At 41.5% G+C, this 23,991-nt stretch overlaps 1 protein-coding gene across 4 annotated transcripts in view; it reads right to left on the reverse strand.

Annotated features, from left to right (window-relative positions):
- rtn1 (reticulon 1) overlaps window positions 1–23,991 on the reverse strand; it is a 134,115-nt gene that overhangs the window by 46,137 nt on the left and 63,987 nt on the right. The window contains exon 4 of one of the 4 annotated variants that reach the window (XM_033027391.1): window positions 18,697–19,503. The exons of the other annotated variants lie outside the window; for them this stretch is intronic. Coding sequence (XP_032883282.1) covers window positions 18,697–19,503 — 807 coding nt within the window. The remainder of the gene's footprint in view (window positions 1–18,696; window positions 19,504–23,991) is intronic. 4 annotated transcript variants of the gene reach the window in all.

The raw sequence follows: 23,991 nt of genomic DNA on the forward strand, positions 1-23,991 counted from the left end.
AAAGCTATTATTAGTTTTAAAGGCCTCGTATAATAGTTATAGTAGTTTAAAAATCAATCTCTAAACCCGCGACCACCAGCAACCGCAGGGTCTCATAAAGCAAATAACTGAAGGTATGCTGTATATTTTTACATTAAAAAGGGCTTCTAAAGATCCCTTTATACAAAGTTTAATATTGCGAGTAGCTCATTTTGGGCCCATTATATCCCGCAGTATTTTTCTCGGCATTTGGGGCACAAATCTACCGCAATGTGAACGTTCTAAACCAGCGCGTTCACAGGAACCCACTGGAAAGCTGATTTAAATGGGCATTTATTTACAGCAATTGAACACTAAATTCCTTCCATTTGGTCTATAAATTAATGTAAATGAGATTTAAAAATCATGTTTTATTGTGAATTATTTGTGAATATTATTTGGACATTTAGGCTATTTAAAAATGTTAATCATTTATTAAGAAATGGATAGTAATTTAGATCTAGTAATTGAAGTCTGAAATTAGCTACAATTAGGTAACTAACTAATTATATGCTTTAATTTCAGGTCATCCAAGTAAGATTATTTTATATTTGTTTCAGAATGCTTCAATCTATGATAACTGAAAATTTCATTCAGTTCTCTTAATTTTTAAGAAAGTTATGGGCTTTTGACTGTTCACGATCACAGCTTTTTTGTTATGTCCATAGAAAATCAATAGGGAACAAGATGCTCATTTCCCAGTATGAAAATGGCCATAACTTTTTAAATACTTGAGATATGAAAGTGAATTAGGTGTCAAATTAAACTTATTTTTATGCTTTATCTGATGGGATAAATTACAGACTTGATTTTTAAAATCTCAAAATTTTGTAACATTGCTACATATTGGCTGCTTTGTAGGCGTTGGGGTCCCCAGAGTTGAAGGCAGTGGTCCGTACTTTGAGTTTGGCACGAATTTCCCCTCTGACCCAGGGTTTCTGGTTTGGGTAAGTGCAGATGGTGGCTTTTGGAACAACATCATCAATGCACTTACTTATGTAGCCTAAGACGGAGACTGTGTATTCGTTGATGCTGCCTTCTACTGCATCTTCAAACATCTGCCAGTCAGTTTTGTCAAAGCAGTCCTGCAAGACCTCATCAGCCTCATTGTTCCATTTGTAAATATGTCTACTCACTTAATCTAGTCCTAACCCTTTGCAATAGAGTTCTCCACTTTCCTTGCTAATCTATCTTGATACCATCAGTAAATCTGGTTACAGTACAACTGGTCCTTTTAGCCAGGTCATTAACATAGATTGTTAAATGTTCCAGCAAGGATTCTCATTACACCCCACTAGTTATTGTTTACCAATCGAAAAATAACCCATTTATCTCAATTCCCTGTATCTGCAAGTTAATAATTCCCTTATTTATGTCAATGTATTACCCCAGCCCTGTGTGCTCGTCTTGCACAGTAACCTTTCATTAGGAACCTCATCAAATGTCTTCTGGAAATCTAAATACAGCACATCTACAGATTTCCCTTAATTTACTATACTTGGTATATCCTCAAAATAAGTCATCAAACAAGATTTTTTTATTTAATGCTTCACTGACTCTGTTCGATTGCCTAACAAATTTCTAAATATTCTTTCCTTGCCACCTTCACAATAGATTCAGGCATTTTCAAAAATTATGGATGCTCTAGAATTGTGGTACTTCATTTATAGTTTTCTAATCCCTTGGAACATCTGTGGTATTCAGGGAATCCTGGTAGATTACAGCACATCCCCATCTCGGCAGCCACTTCCCTTTGCTCACTACGTCCCCCTTTTCCCATCCATCCTTTAGAATAGAATAGTAGAATAGTAGAATAGTTTCTTTATTGTCATTGTAACATGAACCATGTACAACAAAATTTAAAAATGTCAGCCAGTCAGTGCACCATTCAAACATTTCTAAAAGCTAACGATACATACAAGGTAAAATATAAAAAAAAAGATAAACAACTAAAATAAATATCATGAAAATAGCACGCATAAACACCCAACCCTACATCCTTCTGTCGATTTCACAGTGTACCACAGTCCCTTAGTATGTATCGCCCCTGCGTTCCTTGGCGGCTACATTTAGTGCCTTTATAGCAGTGGGGTAAAAACTGTTTTTAAGTCTGTATGTCCTTGTCCTTGTAGATCTGAAAATGATATACATATATCTGGTTTCTATCCGATCTCTCACATCTAGACAGAACATTGTTGGAATCCCTCCTCATGAACATTTCTGCATGTCTCCAATAAACTTATTAGAAAGTTCTTTGCCCTGCCCCTCACTCCTTCTCCCTATAAGTAGATAATACTTCATCCAGCCTCCAACAGAATTATGCCACGTGACGTTATGCACATTCATCATCTTACTGGAAATGTTGTTATCTCTTAGAAGAGGCTAAAAGAAAGAACTTTTATTTATTAAGCAATATTCATGATCAAGACCTTGTGATTGTTTTAAACTCCCTAAACATGTATGAAATAGTTACCATTGTGGGTTATTACATTTGATTATTGTGAACACAAAATACCTTACTTGGCTGCAGAGATAGTGATGTGTGGTTGTAATTTACCACGGTTCCCTGGTACCACAGATGTTCCAGGGTATTAGATCATTATTTTCATTCCAATTTGGATTTGAATGTATGCATAGAGTCGGCGATAGAGCCATAGAGGTGTACGGCACAAAAAAAGCCCTTTGACCCACCACGTCCAATGCTGATCTTTTTGCCCATCTACACTAATCCTAATTGCCTGCATTAATATCTGTAGGATACCAGAACATGCCTCCTGACATGGTTGTCTGAATGTCTCTTAAATATAATGATTATACCCGATTCCACCATCTTCTCTCGCAGCATGTTCAAGATATTAACCATTTGGCTCCTCCAATTACAGCCACATCCTGGTTCATCTTCTTTGCACTCTCTCCAGCACAAGCACATCCTTCCTATGGTGAGCTGACCAGAATTGTACTTGATATTTCAAAGGTGATCTAAATTCTGTAAAGTTGTAACATAACATCCTAAACTTTATGAAAAGGAATACGTGACATTTTGGGTCGAGACCCTTCTTCAGGCTGCAGAAGGCTCTCTTCCAGTCTGACGAAGGGTTACGACCCGAAATATCACCTATTCCTTTTCTCCAGAGATGCTGCCTGAGTTACTCCAGCATTTCGTGTCTATCTTTAATGTAAACCAGCATCTGCAGTTCCTTCCAACAACACTATCCCAACTTTTATATTCTATGCCCTGACCTATGGCAAGCATGCCATATGACTTATTCATCACCGTATCAGCCCATGTTGTTACTTTTTGGGTAATGGATTTTAACCCCAAAAATCTCTCTCTTCATTAATGCCCAACCATTTACGTTAAATAACAAACTCCTATTTGTCTTCTCCAAAGGCATCACCTCGCAATGGCCTGGATTAAATTCTGTTTGCCAATGCTCTAACCTCTCTAATCTGATCTATATCCTGCTTATCTATATCCTACTCTAGTCAACCTTCCTTGCTATCCACAATAACACCAACCTTTGTGACATTTGCAAATTAACTGATCATGCCACCTACATTTGCACAAAGATTGTTAAGGGCTTGGAAACGCTAGAGGCAGGAAACATGTTCCCGATGTTGGGAGAGTCCAGAACCAGGGGCCACAGTTTGAGAATAAGGAGTAGGCCATTGAGAACGGAGACGAGGAAATACTTTTTACTCACAAAGAGTGGCGAGAGAAGTGAGAGAGAGAAAAGGATGAGTAATTGGCATGGCAGCATCAGGTCTGGGTGGAGAGGGTAGATGTCCAGAATAATGAGGGGGGCTGGAGAGGTGAAACAATGGCCAGCTGATGATCAGTGGACATGGTGACAGTTTGCATTTAACTCTGAAGTTATCGTATACCTTACATCTTCTTTGTACACAAAATAATTTCAGTTTTTCATTTTCTAAGAATTATCCACACAATACAATAGAGCACAAATTTATCTCAAGGTCAGCAGTATTGATCTTGAATAGCAGTTTCTTGCTATCATAAACTAATTGTTTGGAGTAATAACATTAAACATTTTCCCTTTGCCAAGTTCGGTGCAGAACATGTCGAAGTGCTGGAGCTGACCCGAGCATTTATTAACCACGATTATGTGCTTAGGGAAAAATAGAAAATGACTTGATGCGCAAATTACAGATCATCTATATTGCCTATACAATATTTAGCAAATTAAATTGCTTACCAGAGTATTGCTGTGGCAATCAAATGCTTCTTTAACTCTTACTTAATGCTATTTATTATTGCGTTATTTAATTGACTAATAAACTGTACAATACCTCACTGAGAACCAAATCAATATGATATACCATGTCGTACAATACACATTTCTGATAAATGTTATGCCTTCTCACTCACAGGACAGATTTCCAAATCATTTTGTGGCATTTGAAAATAAATTGCTTCTATTATAGACTATTGTATTGTATTTACTATTGTAATGTTTAAGAAACATTTGGACAGGACAGGTTTAGAGGGGTATGGGTCAAAAGCAGGCAGGTGGGACTAGTGTAGATGGGACATATTGGCCAGTGTGGGCAAGTTGAGCCAAAGGGCCCGTTTCCATGCTGTGTGACTCTATTTCATTGAAAGGATTCTGATGTACATATTCCAACCAAGGCTATTTAGTTATCCTTTTTTTCTGGGCTGTGTCTAAGAAATGCCTGTCAGTAAATGCTGTGAGCCAGACTGCCTGAAATAGTGATAAAGGAGAGGAAAGATAGCCAGGATATTAAAGGGGAAGAGAGGGGAAAACATAAGCTGGTATGTGATAAGTGGAACCAGATGTGTATGTGAAGGGCTAAGGGGGTGGGTGGGGAAATGATGGCCAGATGGAACCAGGTAGAGGAGGGGAAAATGTTGAGAGAGGCTGGGTAGAAACACAAGATTCTGATTCTTTAGTTATCCTTTGGAGTCTTTCATCTTTATGGCTTTTGTCTCATTTTAACACAAAGTTATATATCAGGAATGAAACCCAAGGAATCCAACCAAATTGATGTACAGGTCACTTTATTTTGGTTGAGAGAATATAGACACAATGGGCAGCTTTAAAATTAAAGCATTGTGATGGCTGCCTGAAGTCAGCATTATCACAGTGTGAGCAAGATGCTGAGTGAGAAGGTGCAATCCTTTCCTGATGAATGGTACATTCAGGAGAGTCTATTTGAATTTTGGAAAATAAAGCTTTTCCACTAAACCGCATTAAAGTGCTTTGATGTTGTTGTTTCCACATGGTTGGTATGATGGGCTTTTGTTTCATGCATCTTTTGTATTTTGCATTTCTGAGAGCAAAGAAGCAATTTGTTTAACCTATCAAGCCCCACGTATTTCCCTGCAAACTATTCACTCTCACATGCTCCATCCATATTCTCCTGCCACTGATCAATATTTCGGGTAATTTATAGAAACCATCTGATCCACATTGACTCCTGGGTGCTAATCACCATAAAGTGCAGAATATCAGTGTTTTCATGTAGTTATGTAAATATGTTAAGACTAGTCCACAAGTTAAAGTCTTAGTTTGGGGCAGGACTAATTTTGATGGCATTAGATAGGAACCTTCAAAGGTTGATTGGGAGTGGCCGTTTGCAGGTAAAGGGATGTCTGGCAAGTGGGAAGCTTTTCAAAGTAGGAAAGAGCACTGGCTATCATATTCCTGTTAGAGTGAAGGGCAGGATTGGCAGTATTAGGGAACACTGGCTGATGAGGGACATGAGGCTCTAATGAGGAAAAGGTGTCCAGTAAATTAAGCCTCTTCTTCTTAGGCCCCCCTCGGTCATGGCTGACCATGGGCGTCTCTAGGGTGCTATTCCCTATATGGGGGACGCCTACGCGTGACTTTGTTTAACGTGGGGAGACTGGTGCACAAACAGCCACCCCACGGTCCTCGACAGATCTGGGTCAGGATCCAGTGGCATGGAGTCCAAGATGACCAGAGACCCTTTTCTGCTGCAGCCTTCATCTGCCTTCCCAGCCGTTGTGACGCTCCACTAAGGTCAGCCATCATCCTCCGCCTGTTCCACCGTTGAGGTCTTGGTTAGATTGCTCTTTGTCAGACACCTCCCCCTCGACCTTACCCCCATGGGTGGCCCTACCAGGAGCATAGCTCCAGACGGCATCGCTCTCAGGATCTCAGGTCCACACAAGCTTCTCCACCACGAAAAGGTGACAATCCACAGAGAATGCAGCTAGGATCAAGCTAATCCCTTGATGACTGCAGGTGTAAACATAGACTTAAGAGGGAAATCAGAAGGGAAAAAGAGGGAAAGCAGAAGGGCAAAGAGATGACATGATATAGGTCTGGTAGATAAGATAAAGGAGAACCGCAAGTGATGCAAAAAGTGTATCAAAGAACAAAAGGGTAACTTGGGAAGGGAACAGATTGTTTTAAAAATCAATGTGGAGCCGTGGGAAAAGGACAAGGTTTTAAAGGAATATTTCTCGTCTGTATTTACTGTGGAGAAGCTTATGGAAGTTAAGGTGTTAAGGGAAATTAATGGTGATGTATTGGAACATATACATATAATGAAAGCGGTGGTGCTGGTCATTTTGAAGCACACAAAGGTAGATAAATCCCCAGAACCTGACCAAGTGTATCCCAGAAATTGCATGGGCTTTGGCCAAGTATTTGTATCATTGTTAGACATGGGCATGGTACCTGAAGCATGGCAGGTGGCTAATGATGTGCCTTTACTTAATGGACTTTAGCAAGGCCTTTGTCAAGATCCCATGTTGCAGGCCGATGCAAAAAAGAAAATTGCATGGGATCTAGGATGAGCTCGCCAATTGGATATAAAATTGACTTGATGATTGGGTAAGAGGGTGGTAGTAGAGCGTTGTTGATCAGATTGGAAGCATATGACCAGTGGTGTGCTGCAGGGATCGGTGCTGTGTTCCCTGCTGTCTGTCATATAAATTAACAATTTGAATGAGAATGTAGTTGGCATAATCAGTAAGTTTGCAGATGGCACCAAAATTAGTGGCATAATGGAGTGAAGAAGATGCAAGATTACTACAGGATCTTGTTCAACTAGGAAATTGGTTCAGCAAATGGCCGATGGAATTTAACTTGGACAAATACAAATTATTGCATTTTTGAGAAGTTAAACTATAGCAAAACTTATAATGTAAATGGTAGGCTTCTATTGAGTAGAACAGAGAAACCTCAGGCTACAAATACATTGATCCCTGAAAGTGGTGACATAGGGTGAGTGAGGAAGTTGGAATGCATTGGAATACAATTTGGAATACATTGGACAGAGCATTGTGTATAAGAGTTGGGATGTCATCTGTACAAGACTTTGATGAAACTGCACTTGGAGCATTCAGTGCAATTCAAGTCACCTAGCTATAGGAACAACGTCAATACACTGGAAAGGGATGAGAAAAGATTCACAAGATCGTTACTGGGACTCGTTGGTTTGAGTTACATGGAGTGACTGGATAGGCTGTGACCTTGTTCCACTAAGCATAGCAGGCAGAGGGAGTAGAAACTGGGTTATTGTGCACTGCCTCAAAGCTTCTATGTGCTTTTGTCCAGCTGTTTGGCTAATCTAAATGTAGGTGGCTGGGAAACAACCCACAACATTAAAGTTCAGGACCACAAATGAGACAATGATGATAGAAAATCCTCAGTTTCAAGTCAATATTGCATTTTTAATATTATTCTTTCTATTTTACAGCATGAACCATTTTGAAATCAAGATGGAAACCGAAAGGTAAGATCAGGCAAGTGATATGGTGTAATAAATTCCTGCTCCAATAGCAAGCAGAAACCTATCCACATTTTTTTTAAAGATTGATGCGAAATCCAAACCTAAACTTGGCCACATGGAGAAATATACAGGCAAATTTATATATATTTGCAAATGAAAAGAAAATATGTAACAATTAGAAACAAGTAAAGGCCAAAAAGGAAATAGATTATCAAAGAGCTAAAATACAGTAGTAAATACAAAAATACAGCAGGATATTAGTTAAAGGATTATGTTAAAGAATTATTATATCACAGATTTATTTTGTGCAGTTTTGGTTGCAGTATTACAGGAGGGAAGTGTAGAGTTGATTCTGTAGAAGAGTTTTGCTAGGATACTGCCTGGATTAGAGAGTATTAACTACAAGATGGGGAAAATTAGATCTTTTCTCTGGAGCATTGGAGGCTTATAGAAATGTGAAATTACGGCCACACTCCCGCCATACAATAGTCCTCATTCCCCTCTCCTCTTTGACCACCCACCATCCATCCCCCCCCCCCCCCCCCCCCCAGTCCTCGCCATGGCCTTTGTCTACTCCCCAGCCCCCCTCTGACCCCAACCCCCACCTATGTCATGTCTTCACCATCCCCCCCTGACCTCCCCCTTTCTGATACGGAACAGTCTGTCCTCAGCAGAGGCCTCACCTTTGTTCCCCTCCGCCCCCACCTCAACGAGTTCCAGGTCTGCCACAACGTAGAGCTTGTCTTCCTTTGCCTCCGTGCTTTTTTCTATGAGAAGGAGTCCTCACCACCCAGTGATGACACCTTCTCCCGTTTTCCACCTCCTCTTGGACTTCCCAGAATGGCCTTCTACCCACTCCAGACCTTTTTATTTCTAACTGCCAGCGTGACATCAACCATCTCAACTTTTCCACTCCCCTTACCTACTCTAACCTCACCCCCTCTGAACATACAGCCTTCCACTCACTCTGCAGCAACCCTGCCATTATAATCAAACCCGCCGACAAGGGAGGTGCTGTGGTAATCTGGCGCGCTGACCTCTACCGGGCTGAGGCCAGGCAACAACTCTCAGACACCTTCTCCTACTTATCTTTGGACCATGACCCCACAGATGGGCACCAGGCCTTAATCTCAAACACCATTACTGATTTCATCACTTCCGGCTGTCTGCCTTCCAACCTTATCGTTTCCCAGCCCCACACAGCCCGTTTTTACCTTCTCCCCAAAATCCACAAACACAACTGTCCTGGCAGACCCATTGTTTCAGCCTGCTCCTGTCCCACGGAAATGATTTCCACGTACCTCGACTCCATCCTATCCCCCGCCCAGGTCCAATCTTTCCCGACCTAAGTCCGAAATACCTCACATGCCCTTTGTCTCTTTAATAACTTACGCTTTCCGAGCCCCCACTCCCTCATCTTTACTATGGGTGCAGTCACTCTACACCTCCATCCCCCACCAGGAAGGCCTTAAAGCCCTCTGTTTCTTCCTCGACTACAGAACCATCTAATTTCCCTCTACTAACACTCTACTCCGCCTAGCGGAGCTGGTCCTCACTCTCAACAACTTCCCCTTTGAATCCTCCCACTTCCTCCAATTCCAAAGCATAGATATGGGCACAGGCTATGCCTGCCTCTTTGTAGGGTACCTTGAACAATCCCTCTTCAAGGCATACACTGGCCCTATCCCTGAACTCTATCTCCATTACATTGATGACTGAACAACCATTATTCATCCTGCACTCAAATTTACTTGGACCATCTCCGACACCTCCCTGCGCTTTCTTGATCTCAGTCTCCATCACAGGAAATAGACTATTGATGTCTATTACAAACCCACCGACTCCCACAACAATCTCAACTACAATTCTTTCCGCCCTGCTTCCTGCAAAAACTCTATCTTATCCCCTACTCCCAATTCCTCCATCTACACCACATTTGCGCCCAAGATGTGTTCCATACTAGAACATCCGAGATGTCCTCATTCTTTAGGGAATGGGGGTTCCCTTCTCCTATCATAGATGAGGCCCTCACTCATGTCTCCTCGATACCCCACAGCTCCGCCCTTGCTCCCCCTCGTCGCAACAGTCCTAGTCCTCACCTTCCAGCCCATCAGCCGTCGCATACAACACATAATCCTCCAAAATTTCCGCCACCTCCAACAGGATCCTTCCACTAGCCACATTTTTCAATCTCCACCCCTTTCCTCCTCCGCAGAAACCGTTCCCCCTGCAACTCCCTGGTTAACTCATCCCTTCTCACCCAAACCACCACCCCAGATATCTTCCCCTGCAACCGCAGAAGATGCAACACCTGTTGCTATACCTCCTCCCTCGACTATGTCCAGGGACCCGACAGTCCTTTCAGGTTAGGCAGAAGTTCATTTGCACCTCCTCCAACCTCATCTACTGTATCCATTGTTCAAGATGTGGTCTCTTATACATTGTTGAGACCAAACGCAGACTGGGCGATCGTTTCGCAGAACACCTTCGCTCAACCCACTTGAACCAACCTGATCTCCTGGTTGCTGGACACTAATTCTCCTTCCCATTCCTACACAGACCTTTCTGTCCTCGGTCTCCTCCATTGTCAGGCTAAACGCAAATTGGAGGAACAGCATCTCGTATTTTACTTGGCCAGCTTGCAGCCCAGTGGTATCAATATTGATTTTTCTCACTTCAGGTAGCCCTGGCATCTCTCTCTTTATCCCTCCCCCACCCAATTCGCACTAGCTTCTCATTTTCATCCTACAAACAGCTTACAATGACCTGTTTCCTTCATCATTGTTACATTTTGCATATCTTTCATCCATTATTCTTTATCTCTCCACATCACCATCTATATCTCTTATCCTTAACCAGTCTGAAGAAGGGACTGGACCAGAAACGCCACCCATTCCTTCTCTCCAGAGATACTGCCTGTCCCGCTGAGTTACTCCAGCTTTTTGTGTCTATCTTCATTCTAAATCTGATGATCGACTGATATGGATTAGATACAAATTACTGAGAAGACTCACTTAGACTTTTCAATTACACCTGATGGTGAGTGCAAAGTTAAGAGAAGTGGAGAGGTACTCCATCCACTTCGACCTCATTTGGCTGTGGAGGTTCCATTGCTGGGTACATTCAATACAGGGATTGATAGATTTCTGGACATTAAGGGAATCTAGGGATATGGGGATCATGTGAAAAAAAAAGCTCCAAGAAAGATCAGTCAAGATATTGATCAATGGCAGAGCAGGCGCACGAGGCCAGATGTCCTCGTTTTGCTCCCATTTCATATGTTTTGCTGATCAATCAGCACAAGCAAATAGATTCTGAGTGCAATTCAACTGCACAGCCACAAGATGGCAGTTTTAATAATCAATCACTCTCCGTTCATCTGATTCTGGCTTCCATTGCCAACATTGGTTTGTATGACTTCTACCATTTTTCCTATTAATCTTTTAAACAAGGCTCGTAATATGCTTTTACACTGATGAAAATAAGCAGTGCCTCAATTAATTGCATTTCTAAGTGCTGCAAATGCTGTGCCACAGAGCAAGGGCCAGGATTAGCTAATTTTGGACGTGCATAGTTATAATGGTCTGAAAACACTGGGTGGCGCCACCGGCAGTAGCTGCCTCGCCAACAGTCTGGCTGTCCATGTTTTTGTTATTTTTAGTATGTGTAAAAAGTATGTTTTAGTGTTCCTTGGCTTGTTTTATGGGGGTGGTGGGGGGTTGGGAGAAACTTTTTTCAATCTCTTATTTCGACGGAGATGCATTTTTTTTGCGTATCGTATCTCTGCCCCAACTGCAGTCTAACATCGTTGAGTTGGCGGCCTTTCCTGGAGACTGACGGGCGCTCTAAGCACTTCCACCACAGTGAGGAATGTGGAATCCACATTGTGGATGTTTATGTTAACTTTTATTTGGTTGTGTGTCTTGTTGCTTTTCACTTAGTATGGCTACATGGTAACTCAAATTTCACTGTATCTTAATTGGTACGTGACAATAAATTGACCTTAAAACCTTGATATATAAAAATATTGCCCGAGTGGTTCCGTATGCTACTTGGTTCAGGATTATCATTTTCAATATTCATACACTACATCAAATGCAAACCTTTCACCTGCAAAAGATAACTATCAAAGAGATATTGCAAAATTGTATTTTGTTGCAATAGGACTATTTCATGCTACCTTTCCCTTCTCTCTACGGCAGCTATAGGAACATTTGAATTAAATCAAATATTGGTAACTTTTTCATCATTGACAGGATCTGGATGCCATTGGCAGATATGGAATTTACTATCTCCAAGTGCTCTGGGGAAGGTGTTGAGATGAGACCCTTGAAGTTGTTGTAGTTATTCTGGTTGAAATATTTCCACAATGTTGTTGGATATTCCAGCATTAGACCCAACACATTGAAGGGGCAGCATTATATCTCATGGCCAGAATGGTGTGTGACTTGGAAAGAGAGAAGGAGATGGTGTTTCCTTTATATTTATTAGTGCTGATCACTGCAACATTCTCATAAATAATCAGCAACTTACCCAAGTCAATTGCTTGATTGATTGATTGATTGATAGAATTTATTGATTGCTTAATGGAAGAGCAGGAGCCCATATCAGAATTACAAATATATCGCAATTACAATGAAAGATATTTATGCTATGGCAGAGGTTAAGAGAATTTATATGTGCAAAAATAAAATCTGAACCAAGAATAGGTGGTTATAATGTGGACATGAATACATTGTAAGGGAACAAAACTAAGCCATGGAAATATAGCACTTGAATTCACGTTTGACCTTGAAATATGTTTTGACAAACTAAACTAATAGTTATTATTAAAATTGTTTTGTATAGTATTTATATTCCTACAGTTTTTAAAGCAAGATGAGACATGTTTCCTGGCTGAACATACTTTGATCTTTGAACATTTGAATCTGAACACCTTGGGACCAAGCAGTATTTTATTAGATAAAAATGAAGATTATAGATATCGATCTTTGTTAATTGTCAAATGACAATTTTGAATACTCAATATAATTTACATTGCATTTCTATTATAGTCTGTTTATAAATACATGCTATAAAATATTTAAAACATTTATGGTGTTTATAAGGTGGAATCCTTGAAAACTGAGCAACAACTCATGATCCATTTTGGCAGGAATCCTGTATGAATTCAGACTGTGAATACCTGGTATAGAAATCTGGAACAATACCTATCCAAAATTAAAGGAAACCTCTGCAAATCCTCTAGATGGCACCAACATATTTGTCATGTAAAAATGACAAGATCTATTCACATTAAAATCCATCTTCACAAATTCACTTAAACAAAATAGGATCCAAAGTGTACAATTAAGGCATTACCAGGTTCAAAATAAACTTCAATTTGCCCCATGAATGTAGTCCACTGCCATCAAATGCGAATAGCAATATTAAAAAAAAAAATTCCATGTATCATTCATAGAAATCCACCGAACCACTTACTTCAATCAATGAGGGCCATCACACATCCACGGCCCTCAGCCTCAGTACCGGCTCTCCACAGGGCTGCGTGCTGAGCCCCCTGCTCTACACCATCTACACACATGACTGCACCCCCGCCCACCACAGCAACACCATTGTCAAATTTGCGGATGACACTACGGTGGTGGGACTCATCTCCGGGGGGGACGAGTACGCCTACCGGGATGAGGTGGAGCAGCTGACAGTGTGGTGTGGAGAAAATAACCTGCTCCTCAACACCTTAAAGACCAAGGAGATAATAATAGACTTCAGGAAGAATAAAACGGACATGGTACCATTAATTATCAGAGGGGACTGTGTGGAGAGGGTGGCGGATTTCCGCTTCCTGGGAATCCATATTGAGGAGGACCTGACGTGGAGCGTGAACACCTCTGCGCTGTTGAAAAAGGTCCAGCAGAGACTGCACTTCCTGAGGGTGCTCAGGAAGAATAACATCACTCAGAGACTGCTGCTGTCCTTTTATCGGTGCTCCATTGAGAGCATCCTAACATACTGTGTATGCGTATGGTACACCAGCTGCACAGCGGCTCAGAGGAAAGCGCTCCAGAGGGCCATTGACAACGCCCAGAGGATTGTCGGCTGCCCTCTCCTTACCTTGGAGGACTTACACAGTTCCCGCTGCATCAAAAAATCCCAGAGTATTATAAAGGACATTTCCCACCCCGGACACTCCCTGTTTGAACTGTTACCGTCAGGCAGACGGTACAGATCTACAAGGACAAGGACAAACAGACTTAAAAACAGTTTTTACCCCACTGCTATAAAGGCACTAAATGTAGCCGCCAAGGAACGCAGGGGCGATACATACTAAGAGACTGTGAAATCGACAGAAGGATGTAGGGCTGGGTGTTTATGCGTGCTATTTTCATGATATTTATTTTAGTTGTTTATCTTTTTTTTAAATATTTTACCTTGTATGTATCGTTAGCTTTTAGAAATGTTTGAATGGTGCACTGACTGGCTGACATTTTACAATTTCGTTGTACATGGTTCATGTTACAATGACAATAAAGAAACTATTCTATTCTATTCTATAAACATGCTCCCGGCTTCCACCGAGTTTTAAGCAGTGAACAAATTATCTCTAAATAGTATCAGAAGGAATTCTAAATGTAACAAATCACAAAATGTGTTGGGGGTATTAAACAGACCAGGCAGCATCTATGGAGAGGTAAACAGACCTAACATTTCGGGCTGATAAACTTTCATCAGAACTGGTAAAGTGTGAAAATAATGGTGCTTAATTTATACAGAAGAGGAATAGAGAAATTAATGGGAATTCTTAAAAGTTGCAACATACTGGAATAGTCAGATACAGGACACGGTGGCTGCTTGAAATCCAGAACACGGTATCTGCCTCCACCACCACCCTTAGCAGCACTTTCCAGGCACTCACCGCCCTTTGTGTAAAAATCTTGCTCCGCATATTTCCTTTAAACTTTGTCGGTCTCACCTTAAAGTTTCAGGGAGTTATGGACTTGGGGCCCTAAGATCCCTATAGACATCAATGCTGTTAAGGATTATGCCATTAATTGTCATTACATCTGTCATTTTGCCCTTTCATCTATCATTTCCGAAGAAGGTACACACATGAAGGGCATGGATAAGATAGTAGTGTTTAATGTTTCCTCCCCCTCCCCCCAAAAGAAACATGCTTCATAAATTGAAGAACATCTGTAATGCATTTGAAAGCTCACCATGTAACACCCTCTACATTTGTAGAAACCAAACACAGGTGCAGAACTTTTCATCTACAAGAGTGATCTTGAACTTCCAGTCACGATAATTCAACACACCATTCTACTCCCACTCGGACCTATTTGTATTTGACCTATTATGTTAGTCTATGAAGCACAATATAATATCAATGAACAATATCTTGCCTTGTGCCAAGGCATATTGCAACCTTCAGGATTTGTTACTGAACCAAAGTATTCAACCTTTCCTGCTTGTATCAAAACAGGGCAGTTCTGATGCAAGATTAACATTAACACTTTTTCCCCTTCCACAATGCTGCCTAATTTGCTGAGTATATCTGAAATTCTATTTCGTTTTGGGTTTCCAGAAAATTCTGCATTCTGCTTCACATATTTCCACTGTGCATTCTCTCTCTACTGCCCTTATTCATCTACCTCTATTTACTCTTGCAAATAAATCTCCAACATCTGCAGTCCTTTTCCTTGTGATCTTAACCGACTCCTGTTCCATCTGCTTAGAGATAAAAGACTTCCACAAAATGCAACATACATTCTGCAGAACTTCATTTCAAGGTTATTCAATCCAATGGAAAATAAAAATGGCGTCTGCTTTTAAACCAACATTTCTGGATCTGCCCTTATTTTACTTTCTTCAGATTTTGCATTATCCCTGCGAGGTGACTTCCAATAATAATGCAATCACTCCAACTTGTTTTTGGTGCGTTTGCTTGGCACAAACACACAGAATTAAAGGTTAATGAAAAACATTGAAGCTACATGGTAGAACAATATCCACTTTTCTCAAGCAAAAAAAAACAACTCTTACTTACTTTCAGGCTCCATTTCCATACTTTGGTAGATGCCTTGTGTACATTTTCATGTCAACATTTATCTACCCTAAAGAATTGTTTTAATTTTTTTTTGTTGAAAATTACAACTTCATCAGGAAATTGCTTTGTTGGCTGCATTAGCTGAGTCCATAACCATTTATTTGAATGGAGTCATTGGACTGGAGAAGGTCAAGAAACAATTTATCTCAAAGGCAGGTATTGGGTCCACTTGTATTCTTGTTAAGTGTTTGTACTAGGGCACAGAGATCGTGATATTGAAATATCCTGATGAATGGGGAACAGGGCTTACTAAAATTAAATTGTTAAACAAATCTTTACTCTGAAGAAATACATTGCAATGCTTTTTGTCCGAAAGATGAGCAGCTAAACGCAATGAAAAAGGAGCAGAGAAGCTAAATTAAGATAAACGTACTGGTGGTGGGACGCTAAGCCTCAATATATTATGGACAGTTGACGTTTAGATTCAAGACCTTTCATCTTCACTGAGAGAGTAGAGGGAAAGCAGCCAGCATAATGAGGTGGGGGCGGGGTGGGACATGATCTGGCAAGCAATAGATAGGCACAAAAAGTTGGAGTAACTTAGTGGGTCAGGCAGCATCTCTGGAAAAAGGAATGGGGGATATTTCGGGTCGAGACCCTTCTTCAGACAGAGTCAGGGGAAAGGGAAATGAGAGATATAGATGGATACAGGTGAGGAGGGATTAATTGGAAGATAACAGTCAGGTAGACGAAGGAGGGTGGAGATAGCAACAGGAGCTGGGACGTGGTAAGTGGAGAACAAAAGGCTGCAGATTCTGCGCTGACGGAAAAGGAAGGTGAAGATTGGAAATAAATGAAATGGGGAAGTGGCAAACAGTAGAAGGAGGTGTTCAGTTTTGTTCACCCATTGCAGGAAAAATCACATTAAGCTGGAAAGACAGTAGAAAAGAACTACAGCAATGTCGTCAGGATCTTAAGGACTGAGTTCCCGGGAGAGGTTGAGTGGGCTAGGACTTTGTTCCTTGATGCATAGGAGCTTCTTGAACAGAATAGAAAAGGTGAATGCACACGGTCTTTTGCCCAGAATTTGAGAGTCAAGAACTAGAGGGTGTAGGTTTAAGGTGAGGGGGAAAGATTGAAAAGGAAGCAAAGAGGAAATATTTTCAACAGACTAGCTTGGGTAGGGGCATCTTGGTCAGTATGGATGCGTTGGACAGCATGGCTTAGTTCCATGCTGCATTACTTTACAACTCAATGTGTGTGTGGAGGAAGGGGAAAGGAAACAAGGTAATGGAAGGCTCGGGAAGAGGTGGGGTGGCGGTTAACATGAGATAAAGGAGTGTGAGAGCGAACCAAGATGGATAGGAGTTGAGAGAAGCATACAGATAGGTGCCAGTCACCTGAAATTGGAGAATTCATTGTTCATGTATTTGGATTGGGGACAGATTGAATCTGCAGTGCTGTTCCTCTAGTTTTCCTTTGACCTCACTGTGGAGGGCGAGGCCAGACAAGTTGGTGTGTGAGCGTGTAGGAGAATTAAAATGGCTGGCAACAGGGAGATCCAGATGGCCATGGCAGACAGAGTGCAGGTGCTTAGTAAAGTAGTCACCTAATCTACTCTGGTCTCATTGTGTAGAGGGGGCCCACAGTGAGCACCAAATGCAATAGATTATAGTCTCCCCCCACACACCCCTCCCCATCCCCTATTGCTCACCCCTCCGTTGTTCCCATCTGCCACCACCCCTCATTCAATCCATTCTTCACTTTCCTTTCTTAACAGATTTCAGTATCTGCAGCCTTGTGTTCTCCACATCCCCTCCTAGCATCTGTTGCTATCTTCACCCATCTCTCCCCACCTGAAATCTGCTAATCGACCCCCTCCTCACCTCTATCTATCTACCATTTGCCAGCTCTTGTTCCACCACTCCCCCATCTCTTTATACTGGCTACTTCCCCTCTATTCTTTCCATCGAGTTTAAGGGACTTGACTCAGTTGACTGTCTATTTCTATCTAAAAATGCTGCCCAACCTGCTAAGTTCTACTAGCTGCTTTCCTTTTTTTTTGCTACAGATTCCTGCATCTGCAGTCTGTGTTTGCCTGCTCACAATGTATAATTTGTTACATAAATGATAAAATGCCATGTAAATGAGGAGGGGTATAGATTCACCAGGATATCACTGAATGGCAAACAGACTTGAACAGCTGAATGGTCTGATTCCAGCAATACCAAGGGGTGGAAATGAAGGTCCCATTTAATTAGTTAATGTTGTTATAGACAAATCATACTTCAATATAATCTTTTAAGTAAATTTCACGGTCAGCAGATTAAGATAATCCATGTATCCAATTTGTTATACAAATAATCCTTGGTCATCTGTATTCAATAAATCTACATTAATTCCGGAGATTCGTGCCAACGCAAAGGAAGTATGTTATTCCAACTAACCTTAATAGTGTGGATACATAGTGGCAAAGAATAATAAAATTGCATAACATGATGGCTGCCCAGAGCTGTACCTTATAAAAGAAAATATTTTCAGGGAACAAACATCTACTTGGCAAATGGAAGAGGTCATCCTTTCAAAATATTGAAAAGGTTCCATTTCACTTAACTGGATGGTAACCAGTCAGGGCACAACACATTTAAATTCTCAGGAAAATAGACATAGATGGGGTGGGGGTGGTGGTTAGAGGGGATTCCTATTCAATCTCCAGTCAACGAAAATAACGGTAAATAAAAGATATTAATTAACTCGACTTGGAACCCAAAATCAAGCAGTAATGTTTCTTAATCTCTACAAGAATATGAAAGTGGTAAGAGTTTAAAATTAATGGAAATTTAAGATAATTTAAAATTAATTAATATCAATGTAATGTCTTAAATTACCTGTTTTCTTATTTAATACCAGCAGAAACGGATCCGATGGAATGGGCTGGCTGCTCCATAAATCCTTTCTTGCCTTGTCTGCATCTGTGGATTTGCTAGCAGCTATTTTTCTTGCTGTTTCTTCCGAGACTTCCTCAGGATATAACTCTTCAACCACAACCTCAGGTGTAACGAAGGATGCTGAGTAATTTGGAGGGCTGGGGGCTTCAGTTGTGGCTGTATCTTTTCCATTTGTACCTTCGAAAACTTGGGCATACTCAACTGATTGACTCAATTGGCAATCGGATTCTTGCTGTGCGTCCATTTTTAAGACCTTCTCGTCAGATCCTCTTCCCATAATATCAATTTTCAATGGGGAGTCTTGTTCCCTTTGGACACTTTCTTCAGATGCTGATGAGGCATCATATGGATCTATGATAAGCTCGCTGTCAAGCTCAGCTTCACGCTCCTCCCTCAGAATGCTGTACTGGACTGAAGAAACAGAAGAAGATGGAGCTCCAGCAACCTGTCTGAATGTCATATAGCTGCAAGCTTCAGCTTCTTCAACTGAGAGCAACTCATCTGGCACTACCTCGATTTCAGAATCTCCAGATTCAGCACTGCTGGCATCAAGGTCCAAGGTTGTTGTCGGAAGTTGAGGCAAATTCTGTTCAAACTCATCTAGTTTCACTAAGGTATCGCTTGTGGATGTCTTTTCAGCTGAGGCATTTGAAGTAAAACACTGCGCTTGCTCTGAAGTCTTGTGAGTAGAGGGATGTTCGTCCTCCAGAAAATGGTAAGCAGCTTCAATCTGCGAATCAGATTCTTCTGCAATAAAATGCAGACAGAAAATATGCTCCGTGAGCATAGTTACTTTAACTTGTTTCAAAAGCACATTATCACACAATCAAAATGACACATTTAAATCTCCATTGAATATTGACAGGCTACCAGACTGGAGATAGTAAAACTAGATCAAAGGGTGGTAAACCAGTCTTTTCGTTCCATTGCATTTCAAATTGCTGTCATCAAAATGATAGAAGTCAATGCCATTCAGAAACCATCCAGACAATCCTATTCTCTAGCTCTGCAGTTCTATGGTTATTTACCTCAAGGATCTATTCAGCTTCCTTCTAAACTCATTGATCATCACTTTCACACCTCTCAATGGCAGTAATTGAACATTACCACTCCAAAAATGTCCTTTCTCACATCTCCAATGTATGTCTTACCCGAGATCATAACTCTTGACCCGACTGTCAATTTCCCTCCATCAATGCTGCCTGACCCACTGTTCCTCCATCAGTCCATTTTTGCTCCAACTTCCAGAATCTGCAGCCTTGTGTCTCCTTAAATCTTTGCTCCCAATTTTTGTACGATCGCCTATACCTCAAATAAACCTGTCATAATCTTAAGCACCAATATTATTTATTGCATTCAGTTTTGGTCATTACGCTGGAAAGAAGATTTACGATGATGTTTCCAGGTCTTGAGGGACTGAACTATAGGGAGAGTTGCAACAGAATATGACTTTATTCCTTTAAAGAACAGGAGACTGAGGGGTGTTATTATAGAGATGTATAAAAATCATAAAGGGAATAGGTATGGTAAATACAGAGAGCTTTTATCCCGAGGAAGTGGATTCATGAAATTGAGGCCATAGGTCACAGGGGAAAAATTTAACAGGAACCCGAGAGGCAATCTTTTCAAACAGAGGCCGGTGAGTATATGAAATAAGTTGCCAGGGGAAGTAGTTGAGGTGGGTACAGTAAAAACATATAACATACATTTGAACAGGTGGATGCATAGGAAAGGTTTAGAGGGCTATGGGCCAAATGCAGGTAAATGGGACTAGCTTGGGTGGAGCATCTTGCTTGGCAAGGATGTGTTGGGCCAAAGGACCTACGTCCATGCTCTATGACATGATGACCACTGCTGCAAGGAAAAATGAAACAGTTTTTCAGACCTATCATTGCTGCTAAAATCCTGCATCCCTGTAACGCGTCTGATGTAACTTGTCCCCTGTATCCTTCAAAGGATGGGAACTGGATGCCACACAATATTTGTGGTCCAACCAAAGCTTTATGAAGTTTTAACCTAATTTACCCTGCCAATATGCTCAATACCCACATGAACTACATGATCGACTATGTTTTGCTAATCAATTTCTTGATACAGCCTGCTACCCATGCACATGACCTTCCAGGCTCTGGGTCATTAAGTCAATATTGCCTCTTAAAATCCCCACTACCAAAATGTATCACACTCCCCTCTGTTAAATTCATCTACAGCTGACTGTCTATTCCGCTAGCCCACTCAGTGGATTGGTATTATCCTCACTGTTTGACAACGCAATCATCAGTAAAATTTGAAGCTTTACACTGTATTCCAAGCTCACTTACATATAAAATAAAAGCAGCAATCCCACACTGAAGGCTGGGGAACGCTATTGCATACTGTACCTAGTTTGAAAAATGAGTTACTATGACTCACTGTTCTGTCCCTATGCCAATTTGATTTTAGCTAACAATGACAATTTTGTTAATCAACCTTTTCCATTGTAATGTATAGATAATATTTACTATTGCCCTTCATTAGCCATATTAATTCATTAAAAAAAATACAATTAGGTTCGTCAAATATAATCTATTAGTTATGAATTTGTGCTGGCTCTCCTTAATGAACTAAAATACCTGTTTCTTTTTACTTAGTTACTATTCCTAAAAGCTTCCTCAGCATTGGATGTTGAACTGACTGCATTTAGTTAAAAATATCCTCACTCAGTTTATTTCAATTTTCTGGTACTCCTCCGTACCCAGGAAAATTGAAAGACTATTCTAAACTTTTCCACTGTCTTGTGTCTGTTTTCCACTGCCTGTATTAAGGAACCACATGTTCCTTAGCAAACTGTGATAATAGCCCTAGTAATTATATACTCAAGTATAACCAGCCTTTACAGTGAAACCACCTTATCCAACTCACTCCATCCATTACCATCCGGTGGGCGGCGCGACTCACGTCGCAGCGGCCTCTGCAGTCCGTCTGTCTTTTTATTATTTTCTGTCTCGTTTCAATGTAGTTTTTATTTTATTTGTTTTGTTTTGACGGGGTATGTGTGTGGGGGGCGGGGGGGGGGGTGGGGAAACTTTAAAATCTTTCCCCTGCACGGGCGACCCGACCTTTTCTTTGTCGGGTCTCCGTTGTCGTTGGGGCTGCAACGTGGAGCGGCCTCCAGCAGGAACGACCTGGAGCTCCAGTCGCGGAGCTACGGACTTACGTACCATCACGAAGCTGGCTGAGTCCGGAGCAGGTGGAGCGGTGGTGGCGCGCTGCTGTGACCCGACCCCCGGAGATTCGGAGGCTCCAACCGCAGGTCTGGCAGACAGGAACACCGGGAGCCCGCGGGTCCCTGCTGGGAGACCGCTTTACGGGGCTTCCGCAACGGCGACTTCTCCCGCCCGAGTTGCGGGGTTGAAGATTACCTGGAGCGAGGCCTTACATCACCGCCCCGCGCGGCTTGGAATGGCTGCGGGACTTTGCTAGCGCCCGCCGGGGGCTCCAACAACAAGACCCGGAGCGTGGCCTTGCATCACCCGGCGTGGCTTTAATGGCCGCGGGACAATTACCATCGCCCGCCGGGGGCTTTGACTCTGACATCGGGGGGGAGAGGGGAGTGCAGGGGAGAGATACGTTTTTGCCTTCCATCACAGCGAGGAGGAAATGCGCTGGGATGGATGTCTGTGTAAATTGTGTTGTGTCTTTTGGTCTTTTTCTTTTTGTATGTATGACTGCAGAAACAACATTTCATTTGGACCTCAACGAGATTCAAATGACAAATAAAATTGTGTTGTATTGTACCACTGCCAGTGCTGCTCCTATTGATATTTTATTAACATATCCTTCCTCAGAAAACTGAGATGGAAATTATTCATGAAGCATTTGAGTCTTACCCTGCATCTTTGGGGGCATATTTTCTCTTTCGCCCCCCAATAAATCTCATTCCCCTTTTCGTATTGCTTTCCATATGCATTCTGATTTTCAAGTTCCCTTTTATGTTAATTGCATTCTGTTTTTGCGTCCTCCCTTTCCCAACATTCTCTCCTTCCAATTAACTGCATTTAATTAGGTTCTCGCTTAAGGAATTGACCTGACATTCATCAAACATCTTATTTTGTCTCATCTTATACTCTACCTCCTCAGACTAGGCCCGTAGCTTTATTTTCTTCCTTATTGTCCACAAATATCTCATGGTTATATTAGAAATGTTGTCAACCCAGCTACTTTCTCTTCCATCCCTGTACATGATAACGTACTTCAAATTGTGCCATGCTCCACTCCAATACTAACCTAAAACATATAATACAATGATCACTCTCAGCAAACATTCATCCAGTAACATTTGGCCTACCTCATTTTCCAACACCAGATCCAACTCTCCCCATTCTCATTTATCTTCTTCCCAACTGAGCCTTTAACGTATTGGTTAAGGAAGGTATCCTGAACATAATTCCACAATTCCACCACTCTCCATTTTCTTCACTGCTAAGTTACTCCAGCAGTTTGTGCTTTTTTTTTTCCACAGAAGGACTTCATCAACCGGTTATTCCAAATGTGACTTTCTCTATAATCTTATTGTTTATTTACAGTTCTTCAGCCTGTAAAACTTGTGGTAAATACCTAATTTACTACGATCTTAGATCTTATTTAGTGGTGTCCTACCAGATATTATAAGCATGATTTTGATTACTCATAAAATGACATATAAATTGACAGGGTTGCTATTAATGTCAGCAGTAGCTCTAGAGTGTCCAGCAGAGATATAAATCAAGAAATTGTTTTCTCATTTACAAACTGCCACAAAATAATCATGTGAAATTAACGCTAAAATAACATTGTAGCACCACATAAATAATACTATTTATAACTGAGGAGGCTCAAGAAAGCCCACCTGTCCCCCCAGATCCTGACCAACTTCTACCGCTGTACCATCGAGAGCATCCTGACCACCTGCTTCACGGTATGGTACAGCAGCTGCACTGTTGCGGACAGGAAGGCACTACAACGGGTGGTGAAAACCGCACAGCACATCATCGGTGCCCCGTTCAATGCCATGGATTCCCTCCACCGAAAACGGTGTCTGAGACGGGCTGGGAAGATCATTAAAGACCCCTCCCACCCCAACCATGGACTGTTTGCCCTCCTCCCATCAGGGAGGCGGTACAGGAGCCTCAGGTCTCGTACCAGTAGGATGAGGAACAGCTTCTACAATTATACCATCACATTGCTGAACTCGGAGTCCCGCCGATAGATTTCTCC

This window comes from Amblyraja radiata, chromosome 9 (genome assembly GCF_010909765.2).
Source record: "Amblyraja radiata isolate CabotCenter1 chromosome 9, sAmbRad1.1.pri, whole genome shotgun sequence".
Classification (NCBI taxonomy): Eukaryota; Metazoa; Chordata; class Chondrichthyes; order Rajiformes; family Rajidae; genus Amblyraja; species Amblyraja radiata.